We start from the raw sequence: 19562 nt of genomic DNA on the forward strand, positions 1-19562 counted from the left end.
ACTCACTTTGTAGACCAGGCTGGCCTTGAACTCAGAAATCTGCCTGCCTCTGCCTCCCGAGTGCTGGGATTAAAGGCGTGCGCCACCACGCCCGGCTGGGTGAGGACTCTTGAAAGGGCAGCAACTCTGCTGGGGCTCAGAGGATGGAATCCTTGGGTCGCTGTGAGCTGCAGCAGGAACCCTGCAGGCCGCTCTTATGAATGCATCCGGAGGCCCTTTAGAGAGCCGGGGCTGCTGAGCTGACTTGAGACCACAGAAGCCCACTTGTGAGGGCATCCTTCTGATTGTGACCAACAGTGAGACAAAGTGGAACTCCCCGAGGGAGTGCTCTCGCAGACTAAAGTGCGTGTTAGTAACCCGTTGCTCCCTGCGTTTTAAGTTTACAGTTCTCTGTCAGCCCTGGGAGAGAAGGCACCATAGTTTTTGAGACTGGAGAGGAAGACCAAGTCTATAAGGATAAAAACGGACAGTTAAGAGTGGTAAGTGGCTGTGTGCAGGGCCGCCAGAGGATACGCATAGGCATGAGCCAAAATCGACCACTCCCACTACGGTCCTGACTCGTACTCTGGAAGAAAGCAACTAAATGGTACTTGAGAGATGGGCGGGCAGGTGTTGCAAACCAGAGGGGCACATGAGACAGTTGTCATTCTCGAGTGTTGGAGCCCAGGTGTGTGTCTGCTGGCTCACAAAGGCGCTGCCATGTGCTCAGGGTGAGATAAAACGGTCCCAGGCCTAAGGAGGTTCAAATATGAACCCATTGCCTTGTGATAATGGAAGGCCGAGCTCCCACAAGCCAGTCAGAAGGTCCTCACCGGGTCAGAGCAAGCAACCGGGGATGTGTGTGCTGCTGCCATGGGCAAAGCAGATGGGGGAGGAACCCGTGAAATGCACTTTCTGTATACACTTGTTTAATTTATATATCTTACCTGTATGCCACACTGGTCTGCAGGTATAAATAGTTCACAAGTGTTTTTTGCAGCATGGGGACCCTCTGCCCCCTCAGGGACAAGTGGAAGGAAAGGTTACTTTGAATGTAAAGTCAGTGATCTTTCAGTGAGGTACTGCCGGGACTCGGTGGCCACTTAGTCCCTCTTGCCCATGGCTGACGATGCTGACTGGCCGGTCTCTCTGCACGCTTTGTAACCTGGCTGCTCCCTTAGGAGGGAGCCGCTTCCTCCAGGGCAGACGGCTGGGCTCTAAAGCCGGCTGCGGTTCCTCTCCCTAGGTGTCCGCCAGGAAGAAGACCTGACAGAGGATGACCTCCCCTTCCTCGGTCCCTATTTCTGCTCAAGCTGATGCAAGCACTGAACAAGCACGGACCCGCTTCAGTTAGCCATGCTCAGGGCCAGGGCGGCCGCATCTAGGAGCCCATGCTACGGCAGAGCCAGGTCTCAGGCTTCGCTATATCCAGTCGCTCCCTGGGAGCCATCCTAGAGTCCTCCCACGTCCCTGGTGGAACCCAATTTAGGCGCACACCAAGAAGTCACTGTAGGGTGGGCAGCAGACTCAGTACCTCTGGCAAGCTGCTGAGACCCAGGAGTAAAGGAAATTTCGTCAGGAGGCACAATCTCAACTCTGCTGCCAGGGACGGGGCTAGGCTCCCAGATCCTGGGGGAAGTGGGGGCCCCTGACTCCAATCTCACACCAGCCCATCCCTCAGCCCTGCAGAGAATGACTGAGGTAGGATGTGGTGGCCTTGCCCTTGCTGCATGTTAGTAGCCATGCTGACTGGGCCAGGCGTTCTCGAAAAGACCAGAAGGCAACGTGAGTAGAAGCGTTGTTTAATGTTTATTTTACACGTGTCTGCAGATGCTCGTACAGGAGTGAGCACTTCTAAAACTCCCAGTATGGTTTTCATAGTGCAGAGGCAGGAAGAGAGTGGTACGTACATGACCAGGGACCGTGGGTGGAGCCCTCTTGGCCTGCACGCACTCTGGGGAGGGCTGATTACCAGCACTGAGCAGCAGGTATGGGGTCTCAGCCTCCAGAGAGGTCAAACAGCCCATCTGTCACAGCAGGCGACAGAGAGCTGTGCCAGACCTCCCAGGTGTGGGCCCCACAAACACTGAACTTGGATACCATGAGCAAAAAGCTATTCTGATTTATTTTCATTGTGAGCCCTGAGCGTGCAGTAAAAGCTCACTCTACACCGGCGGCTCACTAGATGGTGATCTACGAGCGCTGACTTCTGCTCCTCAAGCCCGTGGCTGGAGCCCTGAAGCAGAGCTTTGGAGACTGACGCCGGGTCAGGCCCTAGCTGGACTCAGTTGCCAGCGGGATCAGGCACCGTGGAATGTTCGCTAGGTCTGTTCCTATCCCTGGGAGCTGAAGTACAAAGCTACAGGCACAAGGTTTGAGGGTAGAGGAAGGTAGAGAGAGCTGCCAAAAACAGTAACGGGAAGGCCAGAGGCCACAGCAAGTCAGACTGTGCCGCTAGGCCATTCTCACATGAGCATTTACACAGTGTATACATGGCTTCTCCATTCCTATAGAAAACACCAGGACTGACATTCACTTCCTAGAAAAACTGAACCCAACGGGCAGGGCTGACGTTTAAAACAAACAGTATAAAAAACGTAGGACACATACATAAGCTCCCTTCTTGGCTCTTAATACAAAAGGCTACCCCGTTCATGGTTCCTCGACCCAGTCGGGATGGAGTATTGATCATAGGTTTTGTGTCAGATACAAGAGAAAGGTATACAACTGTCATGTACAAAGTGAGCTGTACAAACCGTCGCAAAATAGAAACTTTAAAACGTGTCAGAGACCACCCACTAATACCTTTGGTCTAAAAATAGCCAACACTTCCTTTATCAAGCAGTCAAATCCATCCCACGCTCTCACCTAACCTTGGAACTAGTCTACTCAGCCACGACTCCTCTGCACACAGCAGACTCGAGGTAACCGACAGTCGTCATGAGCGCCTGCGCCCTACAGTCACACGTCTCCACCAGCAGTCACACACACATCCCCTGAAAACAAGACCCAAAGGTATCTACACGCCCACTCGGTTCTGCAGGGAAACTGCTGCCAACTCGGCGGAAGCCTTCCCAGGTGCCAGTGTCGCGGTCACACAGTTCCTAACCAAAGGGCAAGGCACCCCTTGATGAGAAAAGGAAGCCATGCACAGAGGAGCAGAGCCTTAAAGCCGCGATGGCTGCCCCTTCCTGGATGGGGAACATCAAAAGGACAGAGCTGAGAGAGCAGCCCCCTGCCAGGAATTGGTCTGCTCCCAGCCTGGCGTGTGCCTGCCACACGGAGAACCAGGGAGAGGCTGGAAGCACACTTCGTCCCCCTTCCACTGTGACCAAGGGGCTCTGTACAAAACCGCACACAGAGCAGACTCCCATGGGAGCAACGACTCGGCCTGCTCACAGCTCACGGGGGCCAGGCTGCTCAAGGACGCCTTGGTGGCTGGCTACCAACTAGGCAGTCCCTACCAACTGCCAAACTAAGTCCTTAAGGGAGTGTCACCTAAGAAGCCCTAATAGGTAGTCAACACCCATAAAAATAAATACTGCAACAAAGGTTCTCACATACACGCCCAACTCATTCATACGTTTTCCTCCAAGGCCCTGAAGGCCAGGCTCTCACGGGACGTGGGCCCCCAGACCCAGCGTGTTCACAGGGGTGAACACCTGGGCCAACACACAGGCAATCCACTTGGTCAAGAAATATCAAAATAATCATCTGGCTTGTTACAAAAGTGTCTCAGACGCCAGGGGACATGGGAGGTGCCCCGGAGCCTGCACAGGGTCTGAGGGGGCGGGGGCAGGAGCAGAGGGAGGGCAGAAGGCAGGGTGTGCGGCCTGCTCACTGATGGAGGTGGGTCCGGTCATCGGGACGTTTGATGTGGATCCTCCGCACGCGCTCGATCCGCTCCCGCTCCTCGTCCTCATCCAGGTGATGAGAGCGTCCCGCTGCCCCGCCCGTGGCCTCCAGGAGGGCGTTGTCAGGTCCTCGGCCATCCTGGGCCTCGTACAGCAAGATATTCAGGGTCTCCTCATAAATGCGGGCTTCGGGGAACTCAACCTGTGCCCCCACAAAATACACGGCAGGAACGTTAGCCGGCCAGCTGTACATGGCCACCACCTCACACTGTGCCTCAGCAGGGCCTCAGGCTCCCCAGCTCCTAGGCTGACAATGCAGTCCCAGGGAGTCCAGAGTGCTCCCTGGATGTCCTCCACTTTCCTACACTTCTGCCTTCAGCTGAGCAGTGACATCTTCCTCCCGGCAGGGGTGGGAGAATGCTAGGCAGAGGAGACTGTGGCAGCCTGGGGTAAGCAAAGCCCTGGCTCTCTGGGCAGCTGAGAGGTGCGAGCCCAGGACAGTGAAGGGAGAGAGCTTGAGAAACTACCCTGAGTACCCCACTTCTTCCAGGGGCAGGATCTGCTCCTCAGCCTCACATAGACCAGCCGTGGGGACAGCCGGTGTGAGAGGCTGAAGGCTGGGAAAGTCACATTGCCACAGAGCTCCAATCACAAGGCTTGGCAGAACTTGTGACCCAAATCTCATAGTGGCAATCGCCAGACGCACCCAAACAACACAGCGGAGCCAGTGAGATGGCTCAGAGGGTAAAGCTGCCAAACCCGACAACTGAGTTTAGCCTCAGTGTTCTGCCAGCTCCGGGATCCCATGGAACCACATCCCCCAAAGCCTCGGGGGTGAAAGCAACCAGGTCAGGTGACTGATGGCCTACACACAGGTGACTAGAACCTTGGCAAAATTAACGTCCATTTCCCTTAGGGTGAGAGGAAAATGACAGAATGTGTAGCGAACAGAAGAGGAGAGCAGGAAAGGGTGGCCACCTTTGGTGCTGGTCTAAGAAGGGTGGGCAAGCAGGCCTAGAGAGAGGTGTGGTTCTGACAGCGAGCTGGGCTCCAGCTCACAACTGTAGGGAATCTTATGCACCAGCACGCACGTGCACAAACCACCTGCAGATACACACGCCTACATGTAATCATTTTAAAAAGCCATGGCATGTGGGGCCTATGTCAGCGGGAGACAGATCCAGGTCAGCAGAAAGGAAGGACAGGTGGACAGTCAAGGGCCAGCTTCGGAAGGCAGCAAAGTGACCCAGCACGGGAGGTCAGAAAGATCCGGGATGCCAGAGGGAGAAGGCCCTGGCAGCTGAGCACACAGGCAAACCTTAATCCGGCCGGACTGCCCGGGGACAGCTGGGAGCACAGCCCTCTCGGCTTGCCCAGTGTCGGTAGGAAGTGCCCCCGTTTCTCTGACCCGCCACACCCCTAGAGTTTCCCTCACTCAAGTAGAAGTACCCGCGAGCGCGGCTCTCACCTTGGTCTGCTTCTTTTCGGTGGCATAGACGATGGAGGTACAACAGACTTCAGCGATTTTCCGGCCCTGGCCATAAAATGACCAACAGCAGATCTCGTCCCCGATGACATCTTTAATGAACAGAACCCGCCCATTAAAGCGCAGGGACAGCTTATCGAACAGTTCGATGTTTTTCAACATGTTGTCGTCAGAATTGCTGCAGAAAAGCATTGGGTAAAATGAGCAGAGTTGGCCAACCTGCTGACATCTGCCCGGTGCTCCTGCGTGCGGAGTCCTCCTGGCGCCTTCTCTCTCTACCTACAGTGAGCCCCTGAGAAAGGCGCAAGAGGCTACTGCTCCATAATGTATATATGGCAGAGCGGGGTCCCCAGAACAGCCGTGCCCCTAACCCACGGTGGCACATCTGCCCCACCTATGCCTAAGAAGAACACTGACTGTAGGGCCTCTGGGTGCCAATGCCCAAGGAAGACTTCTGGGTCGGTGAGGACCTCATTAGCTCTCTCTATTCCTCAAGTCGCTCCTTTACGGAGCATGTTCCCTCTTGAGAGCCAAAGGGCGCTCTAGAAACATCCACCTCTTGTGGGTGGCAATGTTCAAACAGTGCAGTCCCTGGGAACTGAACCAGACTCACAGAGACCCAAGAGACAAGGCCAGTGATGTCCACACACGCCTGAACTTTAATGTTCAAGGCAGCGTTTATAACAGACAGAAGCTGCAAAGGACCCAGGAGCCTGTGCCGAGGCCAGACAATAAAACGGCATTTGCCATATGGCCGTAAGGGCACGGTATGGTGATGGTGCTACAGTGCTCATGAACCCTGAAAATCTCACAGTGAGGGAGGGGTCAGTCACAAGATGCAGCAAGTTCTAGGCTGGTGGCGGCCGGCGGCCAGGAAGATGAGGGAGACTGCTCATCTGCCGACACGGCCGAATGCTACACAGTATTGGTGTTGCACACTGTGGATGTGTCAAAGTCACTCATGACATGAGTGACATACGACATGAAGCTGGATTTTGTGACACGGGTGAATCCCGCCTATCTCTAAGTCCCCCCCTACCTCCCCGCCCAGCTGAGGTGCGGAGCGTGGTCCGTGAGTGAGGGGACGTGAGGGGACGTGAGGGGACAGGCCCAGCCCGCTGCAGCTTACCTGGTGTAGGAGTATTTGTTGTTGCTTCTGTTGTAGAGCAGCTTCACAGCTGGCTGTGTGGGGAGGAGAGGAAGAGTTACTACTTCTGGGGGTGCAGGGCACACTGCTGCCCGAAGGCTGTGGGCACAGGCTAGCAGAGCTTACAGGAGGGTTGCTACAAGTTCCAGGGGCAGGGGCAATGTGTGAGATGAGGTTTCCCACTCAGAACGCCCTTTATCTCAAAACGCAGGCACTGGGCACTGCCTCCCCCGGCCCCACACCAAACACAGGTACACACTGGCACAGACAAGCCCCCCCCCCCAACATACACATATACAACCCCCAACATACACATATACAACCCCCAACATACACATATTCTCATTCATACTCGGTCTGTCTGTCTGTCTGTCTCTCTCTCACACACACACAAACATTCCCCAGCCCCCACAGGTACAATGCAGACACCCTCAGACTCACACAGGTACACTCAAAGGTATACACAGACACCCCCACACTCATACACACAGGCGCACACACACACACACACACACACACACACACACGCCCTCACACACCACCCCGAGTCTCGGCACACCTTATTTGACGTTGCTATAAGCCTCTGCTCTTCTTTGGAGGATGTGATGACAGGAACTTTGCAGAAGGGCTCGTAAGTATCTTTGTTCTGCTGGAACAAAACGTGCTTTCAGCCCAGGGGTCCACCTGGCCCAGGGCTGTCTAAGCTGGCCAGCCAGGAAGCCAGGCCCTGATGAGAGGGAATGGAAGCCACTTTGCACCAGTTAATTGGGAAAGGTTAGAGAGACCAGAGAAGTCTGGTCTTTGGGGCTGTGGTATGCTGGAGTGCCCAGTAGACACCAGGATGATACCGCTCTGTCTGCCTGGGAGGACACTCAAAACTGAGCCCTCAATGCAGCAGGTGACTGCATAAAAGCTGCTCCAGCCCCACTGTGGCGGCAGCAGATGGGGAAGGTCTGCACTCTGCAGCGAGAGGCAGGGCAGAGCAGAGCAGAGTTACTCAATGCCTTGCAAGTCTCCCAAGTCTGCTCAGTCCCCGATGGACAGCATGCAGCCATGCTTACAACCCAGACAGAAAACGTCCACGGCCTCTCTGGTTCTTTATGAGAGTGTTGCTAGGTAGCCTGGGCTGGCCTCAAAACCGTGAGCCTCCTGCCTCTGCCTTCTGAGTGCCTGAGTTCCAGGCATCACCACGCCTGGAGGACTCCTTACAGGGCACCATCTTCCCCCATGAGGCTTCCCTTGAAAAACGTCACTCTATCATCCAACCATGAGGGCCCCCGAAAGACAAGGGCTCCCAGTCCCGCATATGCAGCGTCTCCTTGGACTGCAACAGAAGCCAAGGGTCACCCAATTCTGCATGGTAAACTTCCCAAATGTCACTTGAACAAACCAACACAGAGTGAACACAGAGTAAAAACGCAAGGGGCGGCCTCTCAAGGAACAGACGCAGCACTTGAGGCAGTGTTCAGGCAGCCAAGGAGAAGGACACCCCAACGGGAGGGGAGGACAGCCCAACGGGAGGGGAGGACAGTTTTCAGACACAAGGACAGGACGAGGAGGCAAGTTCTACAGTGAACCTCTCAGATCTGTAGACAGGGAGCTGAGGGACCCATTCCCACACAAAGGTGACCCAGGATACCTGGGAACACCAGGGCAGCCTGGCTGGAGACTGGCCCTCCTGTCTGTGAACCTGGGAACACCAGGGCAGCCTGGCTGGAGACTGGTCCTCCTGTCTGTGAACCTGGGAACACCAGGGCAGCCTGGCTGGAGACAGGGAAGAGGGTGCCTACTTGCAGGGCGGCCTGGCACTCTTCCAGCAGGCCCTGCACCAGGTAGTACTTGGCCTCGGCTAGCAGCTCCTCGATCTCCCGGCGGCTCTCGGGCAAGGGCACACCCCCGTCTCGCAGGTAGTTGAGGATTGTCCCAAAGTGCTTCCCGCAGCGGTCGATGAGGATCCAGCCTGTAGTGGGCGGCAGGACAACCAGGTCACAGGGCACTTGTCAGGGGAGGCGGGCACCACGGCTGGGCGCAAGCCCCCAGACTCTGCCTGTCACTGTCAGCCCAAGCAACCCCGAGGTCCCTAAAGCCTGAAGATATGCTCTGCCCGTAACTGAGAAACCCAAAGGCTGACTTCCGCGTTGGTCAAGAGGGTTCAGTCAACATGAGTAGGTGAGCCTGCCTCACTGGATATGGAAAATGTCCCACCTGCTGGCCAGCACCAGGCATGACGGTAAGGGCGGAGAAGAGAGGATCACCCTTCTGCTCACCAGAGTCCGTGGGCTTACTCCACCCAAGCCCACTGGTTTTCAAAACCCTTGTCCTAGTGTGACATCTCTGGAGGGTGTTCAGTGGAGAGGGCAGGACTGGAACTTGCCAACGAAGAAGCCCCAGCAAGAGGGAGAAAGGGATGAAGACCCGAGGTCTCTCCCGAGAGCAGGGGAAGCTGGTGAGCTGGCTCAGCAGTTAATTCCCAGCACCCACATGGCGCTCACAATCATCTGCGGCTTCTGTCTCTGAGCACTGATATCCTCCCCTGACCTCTGTAGGCAATGGGCACAACTGGGCACTCTGGTGGTATGCAGACACACATGTAAGCAGAACATCATACACAGAAAAATAAAACAAATCTCAAAAAAACTTCTTAAAAAGCAGTAAGATGGGATGCCAGACCACGCAGTGACCCCAGGCCCGGGGACTTGAACATGCCTCCCGATTCAGCATGGTATGGAGGTAAACACAGAACTGGGACCCTACTGTCTTCTCCTCTGCTCTCCGTTCCCAGTGGTAAAGTCTCGCAGTGCTGTGCTTCCTGCCTGGGGCAGAAGGAAGGGCACTCGGCCTGTGACACAGAGTGTGTACTGAGCGTGTATTGAGGGGCCCGGGAAGGTAAATCCTCCCACAGTGACCTCAAGCTGCCACCCAAGCCTCTTTCTGGGTCTGAGAAAACAAGACACACACCTACTAGTGTACACAGTCCACGGAACACAGCCTAAGTGTGTGCAGCTGGCGGTCCAGGCCTGTGGCCAGCTCGTGAACACACCCCTTCTCCCAAGTGTGGCCTCTACCGATGCAGCCAAAGTGGCCAGGAAGGCAAGTGTGTCCAGGGCTTCCTGGGCTCTGGCATTGTAAGCAAAGCCAGAAATTCAGATTTCTCCTCATCAATTTCCTCATTTTAAAAGGATGGTAAATTAACTTAAAAAGCAAAGAATTCTCAACCCATCAAAAGGTAAATACAGCATATATGTGTGTATAGGTTAAATTCAGCCTACATGCATCAGGCCCACAGCCCCCAAGTTCCCTAGACCGAATGCTGACACAGTACAGATGGACAGTATTGCCCTCTGGACTGCTCATGTAGGGGAGGCTCGTTCCCTGCATTTCCACAGAGTCCCCAAGATGCTTGGTGTCACTTGGGGGTAGGGGTGTGGGGTGAGGGATTCGGCCACTGAGACTAAAGATCCCCAAGCTTCGAGAGAAACAGCCATCAATGATGAGCTCAGCTGACTGGAAAGAGCCTATGTCCTGCCTTCCATGCATGATCAGCTCAAGCTGCTGGGGAAAGGCCAAGATCCCCCAAATCCATTACTCAAGTGACAGCCCAGAGTTTCCATAAATGAACAGGCGGCCTGGGACACTGGGCTCCAAGACAAGAATGTCAGGAAATGCTTGTGGGGAGGGCGCGCTTTGAACAAATAAGGGCAGAGGCGCCAGCCAGCGCACTCTCCATGAGGTTTCAATTAGCATTTGGACTTAAAATATTTTGGTTGCTTTCAAAGCAGGCATCCATCCCTGACACTCAGCTCAGCCGCCTGCGTGGAGAGCCACAGGGCTGCCATCAAGCAACCTCTTGCTGCCTTGGAGCACACAGCTCTGATGAGAGCTTCCAGGGCCACGGGGACAGCAGGGCTGGCAGGGTAGCCCAGAGGCTCTGACTCCAGGACTGCTCAGCACCTAGCACAATGGTGACAGGCAAGGGCCACTATCCGAACCCCAGCTCTGCCACCTGCCTGCTCCACATTCAGTGTTCCCCTAAGCTCTGTCCCGAGGTGTCCTCTGCAGGCGGGATGCACAGTGTGGGCATACAGGTATGGCCAGAGGCTGGCCAGAAAGCAGACAGCTCAGCACTGGCCGTAGGCAGCACTCACAGCTAACTACGAGCACGTGACAGTGAGCACATCGCGTCATGGGTGCCGGAAGCAGCAGCAGGACTGTCGGGATGCTGCAAACACCAGACCCCAGGAGTGAGCTGCTGTGGCTTTCAGGGTACCCAGGCTGCTGGGGTGGGGGGAGGGGCGGGGATAGGGGGTTGCTGGGGCAGGAGAGTACTGGCTGACTTCATATAAACACACTGGTATTTCCTCTCTGGGGTAGCCTGGGCGCTCAGCCTCCTTCCTCTTCGTCTCTAGGAACCCTCTCCTCACAACTCCAGCGGATCCCAGCCTTCACAGTCACTCAGAGATACCTGTGACAACCCAAATTCCTGAGCCTAAGGCCTCAGGGCAGATCTGTGAGCCGGAGCCTGTTCAGTGTACTGTAAGGCAGAGTCCCTGACACCCAAGCTGAGACAACCAAAAACACCCGTGGACATCTCTAAATGTCCCTTAGGTAACAGACAGCAGCCACAATGCTTATCTGAGAATTGCAGACACATCAAGAACCCGTGGATGGGGCTGAAGTGCAGGCAGGGTCCCGTCTGGCAAGTGACAGTTCCCAGGCTCTATCCCAACCCTGGGAGGGAGGGGAGGAAGGAGTCGGGGAAGAGGAAAAGAGGAGGAGGGAAGGAAAAAGGAAGCGGGCAGACCCAACAAAAAAAGCCATGCATGAATGCAGAGGTACTGAGGAAAGCGGAGGTCAGGCAGACTGGAAGAAGTTCCATGCAAACAGACAGACCCCACGAGGAAGCAGGACCCAGAGCGCCGTGCACGTCTACAGAGCAGCAAGGAGTAGGCGAGGAAAAGAGATTACAAATCAGATGCAGCCAGGCAGCCGAAAGATGAAACCCAAACCAATAAGACAGTCAGATGCACAGCACGCCAGAGATTAGGAAATACGAAATGAACCCACCCGGATCACACAGCTCCTTGGCAGTAGTTAAATGGTCAACAGAGCCCAGTGCGGGCAGAAGGCTAGACCACCGTGAGGCTTACCCACGGACTCAGCACCGTGGAGAAAGCTCTGGCAATACCCAGCACAGTTGAAGACACGGGGAGCCCAGGGAGCTTTAGTGCTCCAAACTTGGAGGTTGGGAGGCAGGAGAGGGAAGTCCCAACCCTTGTCCCCTTTCCCCAGGAGGAAGTCTGCCATTCCCAACACTGGGAACTGGACACGTCTGTGGGGCCATCAAGCCGACGTGCCCCACTAGCTACAGTACACGCGCAGAAGGAATTACTCCACCTCAGGGAAAGCCCTGAGCGGGGACTACTGACGTGTGACGTCATAAGCTCAGCGCTAAATGAACAGGAGCGGAAGAGAACACCAAACACTGTTTGAAGCCACAGGAACAGAACAGTGGTAACTCCACGGCTGTGGTAAGGGTAACACCCACAAAACCGCAGCTCCCCATCCTGCCTGCACGCTGGACCCACCCGGGGAGCAGACCGTGCCACTGCCCGGCCAGGACCCACACAGAAGCTTTGCAACCCCAGGTGAGCGGACTGAGCTGCACCCAGAACCCCAGTCAGACTAGCCGTGGCCATGAAAGGAGCGAGGCACAGACACGGTCCAGGGGCCTGACTTTCCTCTGCACGTAATAAAATGAGCGAGTGTGTCAGCCTAGTCCCCACACTCCCGGATTCTGAAGGCATTAGTCAGAGACCTGCAGCCTCGGGGAGATGGGGCCAGGCGGGCGGGCGTAGTGTCCAAGCTCCACGGGAACAAAGCACAGGCAGGCGAGCCTACACACAAGTGGGAGAGGGGAGGACAGGGTCTCACACGGGGCCTTGAACTCTTGGTCCTCCTGCCTCCACTCCTGGATGCTGGAATTACAGGCATGTGCCACCATGCCTGGATTTCCATGTGGTGGTAGGGAGATACTGGGCATGCACTCGGAGCCAAGGTCCCAGCGGCAGAATTTCATTCTTACTGCGCTGGGAGAGCTGCTGCACAAACCCTCCACCCTCCAGGCCACTAGAGAGGGGGAGGGCTCAGAGAATGCTACAGTGGCCAGAACTGAACTTTTCAGAGAAGTCAGGGAAAGCCTGCTCACACCCTCGAGGGCGCAATTCCGAATCACAAGCACATCTACTCCTGAAGGGTAAGATGGGACTCAAGTCCTCCCGTCCTCCTGTCTCAGAGGCGGGCGTCCATCCTCCACCTTCAGTTAGGCCTGGCATCAGCACTGACCACGTGGCTTTCCGGCACATTCACAACTCCCAAGCAGCATGAGACGAGCTACAGAGAAAGCCACTCATCTACGTCTCAGCTCCAGTGTCTGGCAGGTGAGGCAGAACTGGCGCCATGCCTGACACAGGAAAAGGCTCCGAGACGGTCAGCTGAGCCCTTGCCGTGGCGAGGCGTGCCATTCAGAGGCGCCTCCCTCCCACACTCAGGCTCCTCACTGGGGAACTGTGTGCCCACAATGTAGCCCTCAGGCAAGAGGACACTCACAGCAGCCCACACTCGGGGCCTCTCCTCAAGCCACATTTTCTCAGCCACGTTCCATCAACATGGGCACATACACTCCCAAAACTATCCTACTGTGTGTGAAGCCTCCTTCTCTTCTCATGGGAAGCCCTACTGTGGGCTCTCTCCACCGACAGTGTCTTTTATGTGTGCTGTGTGAGAACATGCTGGTGGGTGCTCGCTCGCAGAAGCCAGCTGGCATCAGGTCCCCTGGAGCTGAGCTGCTGCCTGTCATCCTCTGCGAGCGCTGAGCCCTGTGTCCAGCCCCGGCCTTTTTGTTTACAGCAAATGTCAGCTCAACTGGCAGAGATGGGGTCCCCACATCAGGGTGCTCCTTTAAGGTGTGAACAGTCTATTCCTATTTGGACCTAAGCATGTAGGTCAGGTTATGCAGTATGCCCTCCAAGGGCCATAGGACGGCTCTGCCTGGCATGGGTGACGGCTGAGGTCAGAACACCAGCCTGACAGCCAGGCCTCCGTGGGGTTGCTGAAGGGCACCAAAGCAGTGGCCAACCCATCAAGGGATCTGGCTTCGGGTGATGGGCCACCCACGAGGACAGTGCAAAGCAGAGATCTCAGGGACAGTAGCAGCACCTCTTTCCTAGCCCTGAAGCTATGGAAGAAGCGGCTTCCACAGGCAAAGGCCTAAGGCGGGACTAAAGGAAACAATAACCAAGAACTCTAAGAGTTCCCAGAGGGACAAAGGCCGTCCTTAGCATGCATCTACAGCAGGAATGTGCTGCTGGCCCAGACACTGCCCAGCTCAGTGAGGAAGGCCTCAGGCCACCTCACGAAGGCCCCCCAAGAAGTTTCCCCAGCCTTCCAACCCTCTTGGAGCTGCTCTTCCAGAACCCTGCTGGGACCCAATGGCACAATGAGCCTGGGGTCTCAGATAACCTGGTTTCCTGGTGCTGCTGGGGTGCCATGTCTTCCTTTCCACAAACACCCTACAGTGTGGGTGTGGCGCAGCCAAGGGCGCCGCCTGCTCATAAAACCCGCCAGCCCAGAAGCACCTAACTGAAAGAGAAAGAACACAGGGAGGTAGGTACCTGGCCCCCCGCTTTATGGAACAATCATGCTCAGAGTCACCCAGCAGACCTGCCAGGTCAAGGCCAAGAGTCCTTATCTACACGAGTGACTGCTACTCAGTCTGGTCTCAGCTCCAGCGCCACTTCCTCAGGAAGCCCTCCCTGACCACACCCTCCCGACTGAGTTTTATATCCCCAAGACTCTCAGGCTTCAGTGTGTCTGTGGCACTTGGCACCATAATGTCACATTAGCACCCCGCATGGCAGGGGACTCACCTTCGCTGTCCGTGAGCACTTCCATGCGTCCACTGAACATGGCCTTCAGCATGGTGTCCTGCTTGGTGAGCGTCTGCATGGTGGTGTAGTAGAGGGCGCCGCCCACATTCAGCTTCACGTACTTGGAGCTGGGGCTGGCGCCCTTGAAGGAAGTGGTGCGGGTGGCGGCCGCTGGCACCGCTGAGCTCACCACGCTGTCTCCTGACATCTCTTCCTGCCAGAGAAGTTAAAAAGCCAGGGTCAGCGTGCCTGCCCCGCTCCTTTAGCTCCAGGCTGAACATCATCATCCCGATGTTGCCTGATTCGGCCGTGGATACACTGGACTCCCAACACAGATGACTCAAGAGCTCGAAGGGAATAAAAAACCTTGGATTTCTGGTTCCTCTGTAAATCAGGGGCTAATTAGGCCAGGAGGACAGCTGGCGGCTGCTGGAGGGCGCCCCCCGAGAAGAGGAACACATCCCGCTCAGCTCACCCCAATCCGCACCGCGTCTCACAGGCCAACCTTGCCTGTGACCCCATAGGCCTAAGTCTGTCTCTAAATCCGTGTTGTGTGATGTCCGTCCGTCGCTATCAGCAGCCCCTGGACCGCGTGCTAAGGCAGCCAAGGCCATGCCTGGGATGATCTACCTTCCTGTAGGGGTACACACAGAGCAGCCCACAGGACCATCTTTCCAATGAATTCCAGATTAACACGCTTCTGGGAGCTAGGACCCTACTCTCGCTCCTACTACTTCCCACGGGGAAAGAGACCCTGAGTGTAGTCAACGGCCGGATGAGGAAGCAGGTTCAGAAAAAGGGGCAACTTCCTACCCTAGCATCACCAGGCTACAAGATCCTACGGTGGTCCAGGCAGCACGCCAGACCTGAGGTACAGAGGCCAGGGGTGGCACTGGGTCCTTATGTACTTCAGGGTGAATCCAGCAGATTCTAGAGCCCGAGATGTCGGGGGGGGGGGCTGGACGGGGGGAGGGAGAGAGGGAGAGAGGGAGAGAGAAGCAGCCCCCACAGACACCATGGCAAGGCCTCGGACATCACAGAGCCTCACCCACACATGAGGCTGCTCTGGGGTCATGCTGCCGCAGGACAAAAACAAGACCACCCACCAACACGCCCGACCACAGAGAACACGACCATTACCCACAGGACCAAAATACACCCCAGTCTCCTGGCTGATGTGTGTGTCCCTCCTGCGGATCAGCGGACTGTGGGTCTTGGTGTCCCACCTTCGGGGTGAGAGTCACCACAGAGAAGCATGGAATCGGCTGCCTGCTGACACTATCTCACACAGAGAGACGCCGCTTCTCTGAATACCCCTGCTCCTCTTCCTGAGGTACCTTCCACTCTCTGTGTGACCTGGAGGTGACCCAGCCGCAGTGAGCGCAGGTGTCCTTCTGCTACCTTTTGGCTGGAGGGCACAGGCAGCACAAAACTTACCAAGCTACCTGAAAAATGACCATTTCCCTATTTTTTTTTTTTTTTTTTTTTTTTTTTGGTTTTTTGAGACAGGGTTTCTCTGTGTAGCCCTGGAACTCACTCTGTAGACCAGGCTGGCCTCGAACTCAGAAATCCACCTGCCTCTGCCTCCCAAGTGCTGGGATTAAAGGCGTGCGCCACACTACGCCCAGCCCATTTCCCTATTCTTATCAGTGAATGCTTACCACATCATAAATGGCAAAGCATCTATCTTTTTAACAGGTAGGAGACAAAACAGAAGCCACACGTTACAGCAGAGACAGTGAGCGGGCGGCATGAATACGGTTCAAGGTTTTCCAGTTCTTCGGTCCCCTCTATCCTCTGTCCCTGCAACCCTGAGGGTGGCGGGACATCACAGTTGGAGATCCTGTGTCACAGTCCTACAGAGCAGAGCAGAAAGAATGGTCCCCTGCAAGGAAGAGTTTCCTCAAACAAGCGCGCGTGTATGTGTGTGTGTGTGTGTGTGTGTGTGTGTGTTTTCTAAAGCTCACCTGGAGTTCTCCTGGAGTCTACGGCTTGGTGCCAAAGAGGAAAGCAGGACATAACACACACACACACACATGCTCTCATTCACTCAGCTTTCAAAACAGTCCCCAGAAATACCAAACACATCCTCCAGAGATACTGTCCATGGGTGGCAGGATATTCTAGGAAGAAAGCGTCTTCCAAAACTTTGATTGGGGGGGGGGGGCGCAAAAGAAAGGCTCACAGGTGTGTTTGTATGTGTATATAGTAAAAGGATATCCACCCCAAACTGGAATTACTTTTCTATGTTCTTTTCAGATACAAACTTGTACACACACACGCACACTCAAGACATCTAGACATACACATATGTGCATATGTAGTGTCTGTGGTACAGTCTAGCATCTTCAAGGTACCTGATATAAAACAGGACATAAATACAGCTATGTATGCTTATGTGGACACTTGGCATATAATAAACCATTCTTTCTGTGTACAGATGGCTGGATTTTAATGAACTTGTGCATCTGTGCAGCCTCACTCTAAGTAGGGCAGAGAGCACTGGCGCGCTCTCTCTCTCTCTCTCTCTCTCTCTCTCTCTCTCTATATATATATATATATATATATATATTCTGGCTCCACTCACATCCTGGGCTGTGATGGTGACCTGGGGACACAGTGCAGTCACCTGCCACAGCTGGCTTCTCTGCAGACCATTCCCTGCCTTCCACACAGCAACACTGCCCTCCTGCTGACCTCATGAGTGACTGGGGGTGCTGGAGAGCAACCTTGGTACCAGTGAAAGGGGGGTTACCCGATGGCGAGTCACTGACTCAGTGACAGGTTTGTTCTGGTGTGACGGGTGAATCTAAGCGTCTTTCCTCCTCATCTGCTTGAAGATACTGTTGCCCACTAAAATGGTGGCTCCACCTGGCCACACACTGGAACCCCAGAGGAGCTTTTAAAAGACAGTAATGTCTGTGTCCTACACACACACACACACACACACACACACACACTCTCTCTCTCTCTCTTCTGTTATCAACCTTCTGGGTGTGGCCCAGGGAACTTTTTTTTGTAATTCCCCCAGCTGGTTCTAATGTGCAGTCAACATGACAAGCCTCTGTTCTAAATGGCCCTGTACCCCGTAATTCGGCTATAATTAGCTCTGTGGTCTTGAAGAAGCTCTCTAACAAACCTCTTACTCTGTTGGCCCAGTGATTTCCTGACCCATATATAAAAGCAAACCAAAAACATCATAAGTAAAAGTCTCACTTCACAGCGATTGAAAAAAACAACAACAAAAAAACCAGTATCAGCCAAAAGAGAGAATTGTTGACTGTCTTGTTGGAAAGCCAGACAAATAAGACAGGAAAACCAAACAAAACCCAGAAAACACCAACTCCCAGCAGACTTATCTCCTGTCGGCTGAGGGAAGCAAGCCGATGGTCGAGCCAACCTGGACTGTAGTTTCAGGTTGTCGCTTTCTGTGCAAGGTTCACAAGAGCTATTGAACCTCAGTCTCAGTTTCCTCCTTTGTAAAACAGACTGTTAAAGCCAGGATCTTCCAAATACTGTCCCCCCTCCCGCCCCACCCTGCCCCCACAACAGAGACAAAGCCCAGGCCCACCTACTCCTCCTCCTCCTGAACTCCTGAACCAGGTGTTCTCAACTGGAGATTAGAGTCACCAGAGCTTCCAAGATGCTGCGGCCTGCCTGCTGGAGCAAGTGAGTGAGACCCCAGGCCAGCAGGGAGTGCAGCTGCCAGTAATTTGGGATTAAAAAGCTCTTTCAGGTGATTCGGATGCTAAGGAAGATTAGACAATCTGTTTATCTAATAGCCTTGGGGATCTGAAGGGAGCTCTTCCAGGCGGGTTGCTTAAGGGGTATTATGCAAGGAGGCTAAACTAAACTGAGGTCTCTGCTAGAGGGCTACAGTGTGAAGCAAACAAGGTTAAAGGTGGCCCAAAACTAAAGCAGTCTGCCCCACACTTGCTTCTAAGGTAGTTACCCCAAGAACCTGGCCCAACGGCATTCTCCTATTTTGAGCACACTTCACCCAACAGTCTCAATGAGGATGTTGTCAATCCTGCTTACTAGGGAAGCTAGGCATTACCATCTGGTTCCAAACGCCTCCGTTTCATATCCCAAATCATAAATGGCACGCAGAGACTGTAAAAATACATCGGTGAGCCCAGACTGTCTTGTCGTTAACACGTTCCCAGGTTAGCCCCAGGGACCAGTTGGCGATCTACGGGAGCTGCTGGCCGCCTTCTACCAAAGCGTGTCTCTCTTGTTTCACACCAAATAGAGCTTGACGAAAGCCAAATGTATTTGGCCTGTGGGCCGAGTCATCTGTCTTCAGTTTGGGACTGCTCTTGTGAGTAGCAGACAAAGACCTGGGTCGATAGTCCACACACCCCCTCCACCCACACCCAAGGACGAAGAGCCATTCAAGGGAACCAGACCCTAGACAATCTCAAGTAAACCGAAACCATCCCATAACCCGGACAACCCGGGCCTCCCGAGGTGTGGTCACCTCGGGCCTCCAGGGAAGTGATTAGGTAGGTTGCCAGGTGCCACTTGAGGCCAGACTCTGTGGTCAGGGGACCCCGACCTCAGGCATGCCTCGCTAGAATTACTGTTACCAGTCACCTCGCCCCAGACTTGTGGGTTCAGAGGGCGCCCCTCCCTCTCTTGCCTGGAACCCCAACCTTACTCAAGGCGCAGCCTCCCAGAGGCCAAACTTCGCTCGATCCCAAGGGTACACGCTCGCCCCTCTCTCCCCACGAATCCCCCACCCCGTGCGTTCCCCACCCCGAGGCCGCCGCCGTCTCTTTGTCCCGACGATCTCCCACGTCCCATCGCCCATGAGCACTCCAGGCTCGCCGCCCAGCGCCACCTCCGCCCGCAGGACCAGCCTGCCCCTTCGCAGATCCCACCCCACGCCTCACCCCCGACCCCGGCTCCTTTCACCCGAAGCCCTTCCCCCGCCCCGGACCTCCGTCCGCCCGCCCGCGCTACCCAGCGCCCCGCCGCTCCCGCTCGGCCTCCACCCTCGCAGCCCCCCGACGACGGCCACCGCCCTCACCATGAACAGCCGGAGGACGCCCGAGTCTCCAGATCCGGACTGAGAGGCAGGAAACACTCAGCTCGCTCAAGGCAGGGGGCGGAGGCGGGGCCGGGGCGGGCACTTCCGGCCTCCGACCACACCCCACTTCCGCCCCGCA

The 19562-nt window shown here is 55.2% G+C and overlaps 2 protein-coding genes across 3 annotated transcripts in view; one reads left to right on the plus strand and one right to left on the minus strand.

The window, feature by feature from the left end:
* The window catches only part of Myo1h (myosin IH), a 74427-nt gene extending 71647 nt beyond the window's left edge, over positions 1-2780 (plus strand). The window contains exons 31-32 of the mRNA XM_021187255.2: positions 380-479; positions 1226-2780. Coding sequence (XP_021042914.2) covers positions 380-479; positions 1226-1249 — 124 coding nt within the window. The 3' untranslated portion in view covers positions 1250-2780. The remainder of the gene's footprint in view (positions 1-379; positions 480-1225) is intronic.
* Kctd10 (potassium channel tetramerization domain containing 10) lies at positions 1738-19509 on the minus strand. Of its 2 annotated transcripts, none has more exons than XM_021187256.2 (7): positions 19424-19509; positions 14392-14605; positions 8257-8426; positions 7026-7115; positions 6449-6501; positions 5302-5497; positions 1738-4035 (listed from the first exon to the last, which is right to left on the minus strand). In XM_021187256.2, the coding sequence occupies exons 1-7, from the start codon at positions 19424-19426 to the stop codon at positions 3817-3819; spliced, it is 945 nt and encodes a 314-aa protein (XP_021042915.1). In that variant the 5' UTR covers positions 19427-19509; the 3' UTR covers positions 1738-3816. The 2 variants fall into 2 exon arrangements, with proteins under 2 accessions (XP_021042915.1, XP_021042916.1); XM_021187257.2 differs by having other exon boundaries at positions 1770-4035; positions 7026-7112.
* Positions 19510-19562: the final 53 nt, after the last annotated feature.

The sequence above is a fragment of the Mus pahari genome, chromosome 23 (assembly GCF_900095145.1).
Source record: "Mus pahari chromosome 23, PAHARI_EIJ_v1.1, whole genome shotgun sequence".
NCBI lineage: Eukaryota > Metazoa > Chordata > Mammalia > Rodentia > Muridae > Mus > Mus pahari.

Bases quoted from the DNA above. Each gene is read 5' to 3' on its own strand.
- Kctd10 (XM_021187256.2), bottom strand. The intron at 7,116-8,256 runs GTAGGCACCCTC...GTTTTGTTCCAG, and splicing joins AGTGCCAGGCCGCCCTGCAA to CAGAACAAAGATACTTACGA. The intron at 6,502-7,025 runs GTGTGCCGAGAC...CTCCCCACACAG, and splicing joins TTATAGCAACGTCAAATAAG to CCAGCTGTGAAGCTGCTCTA.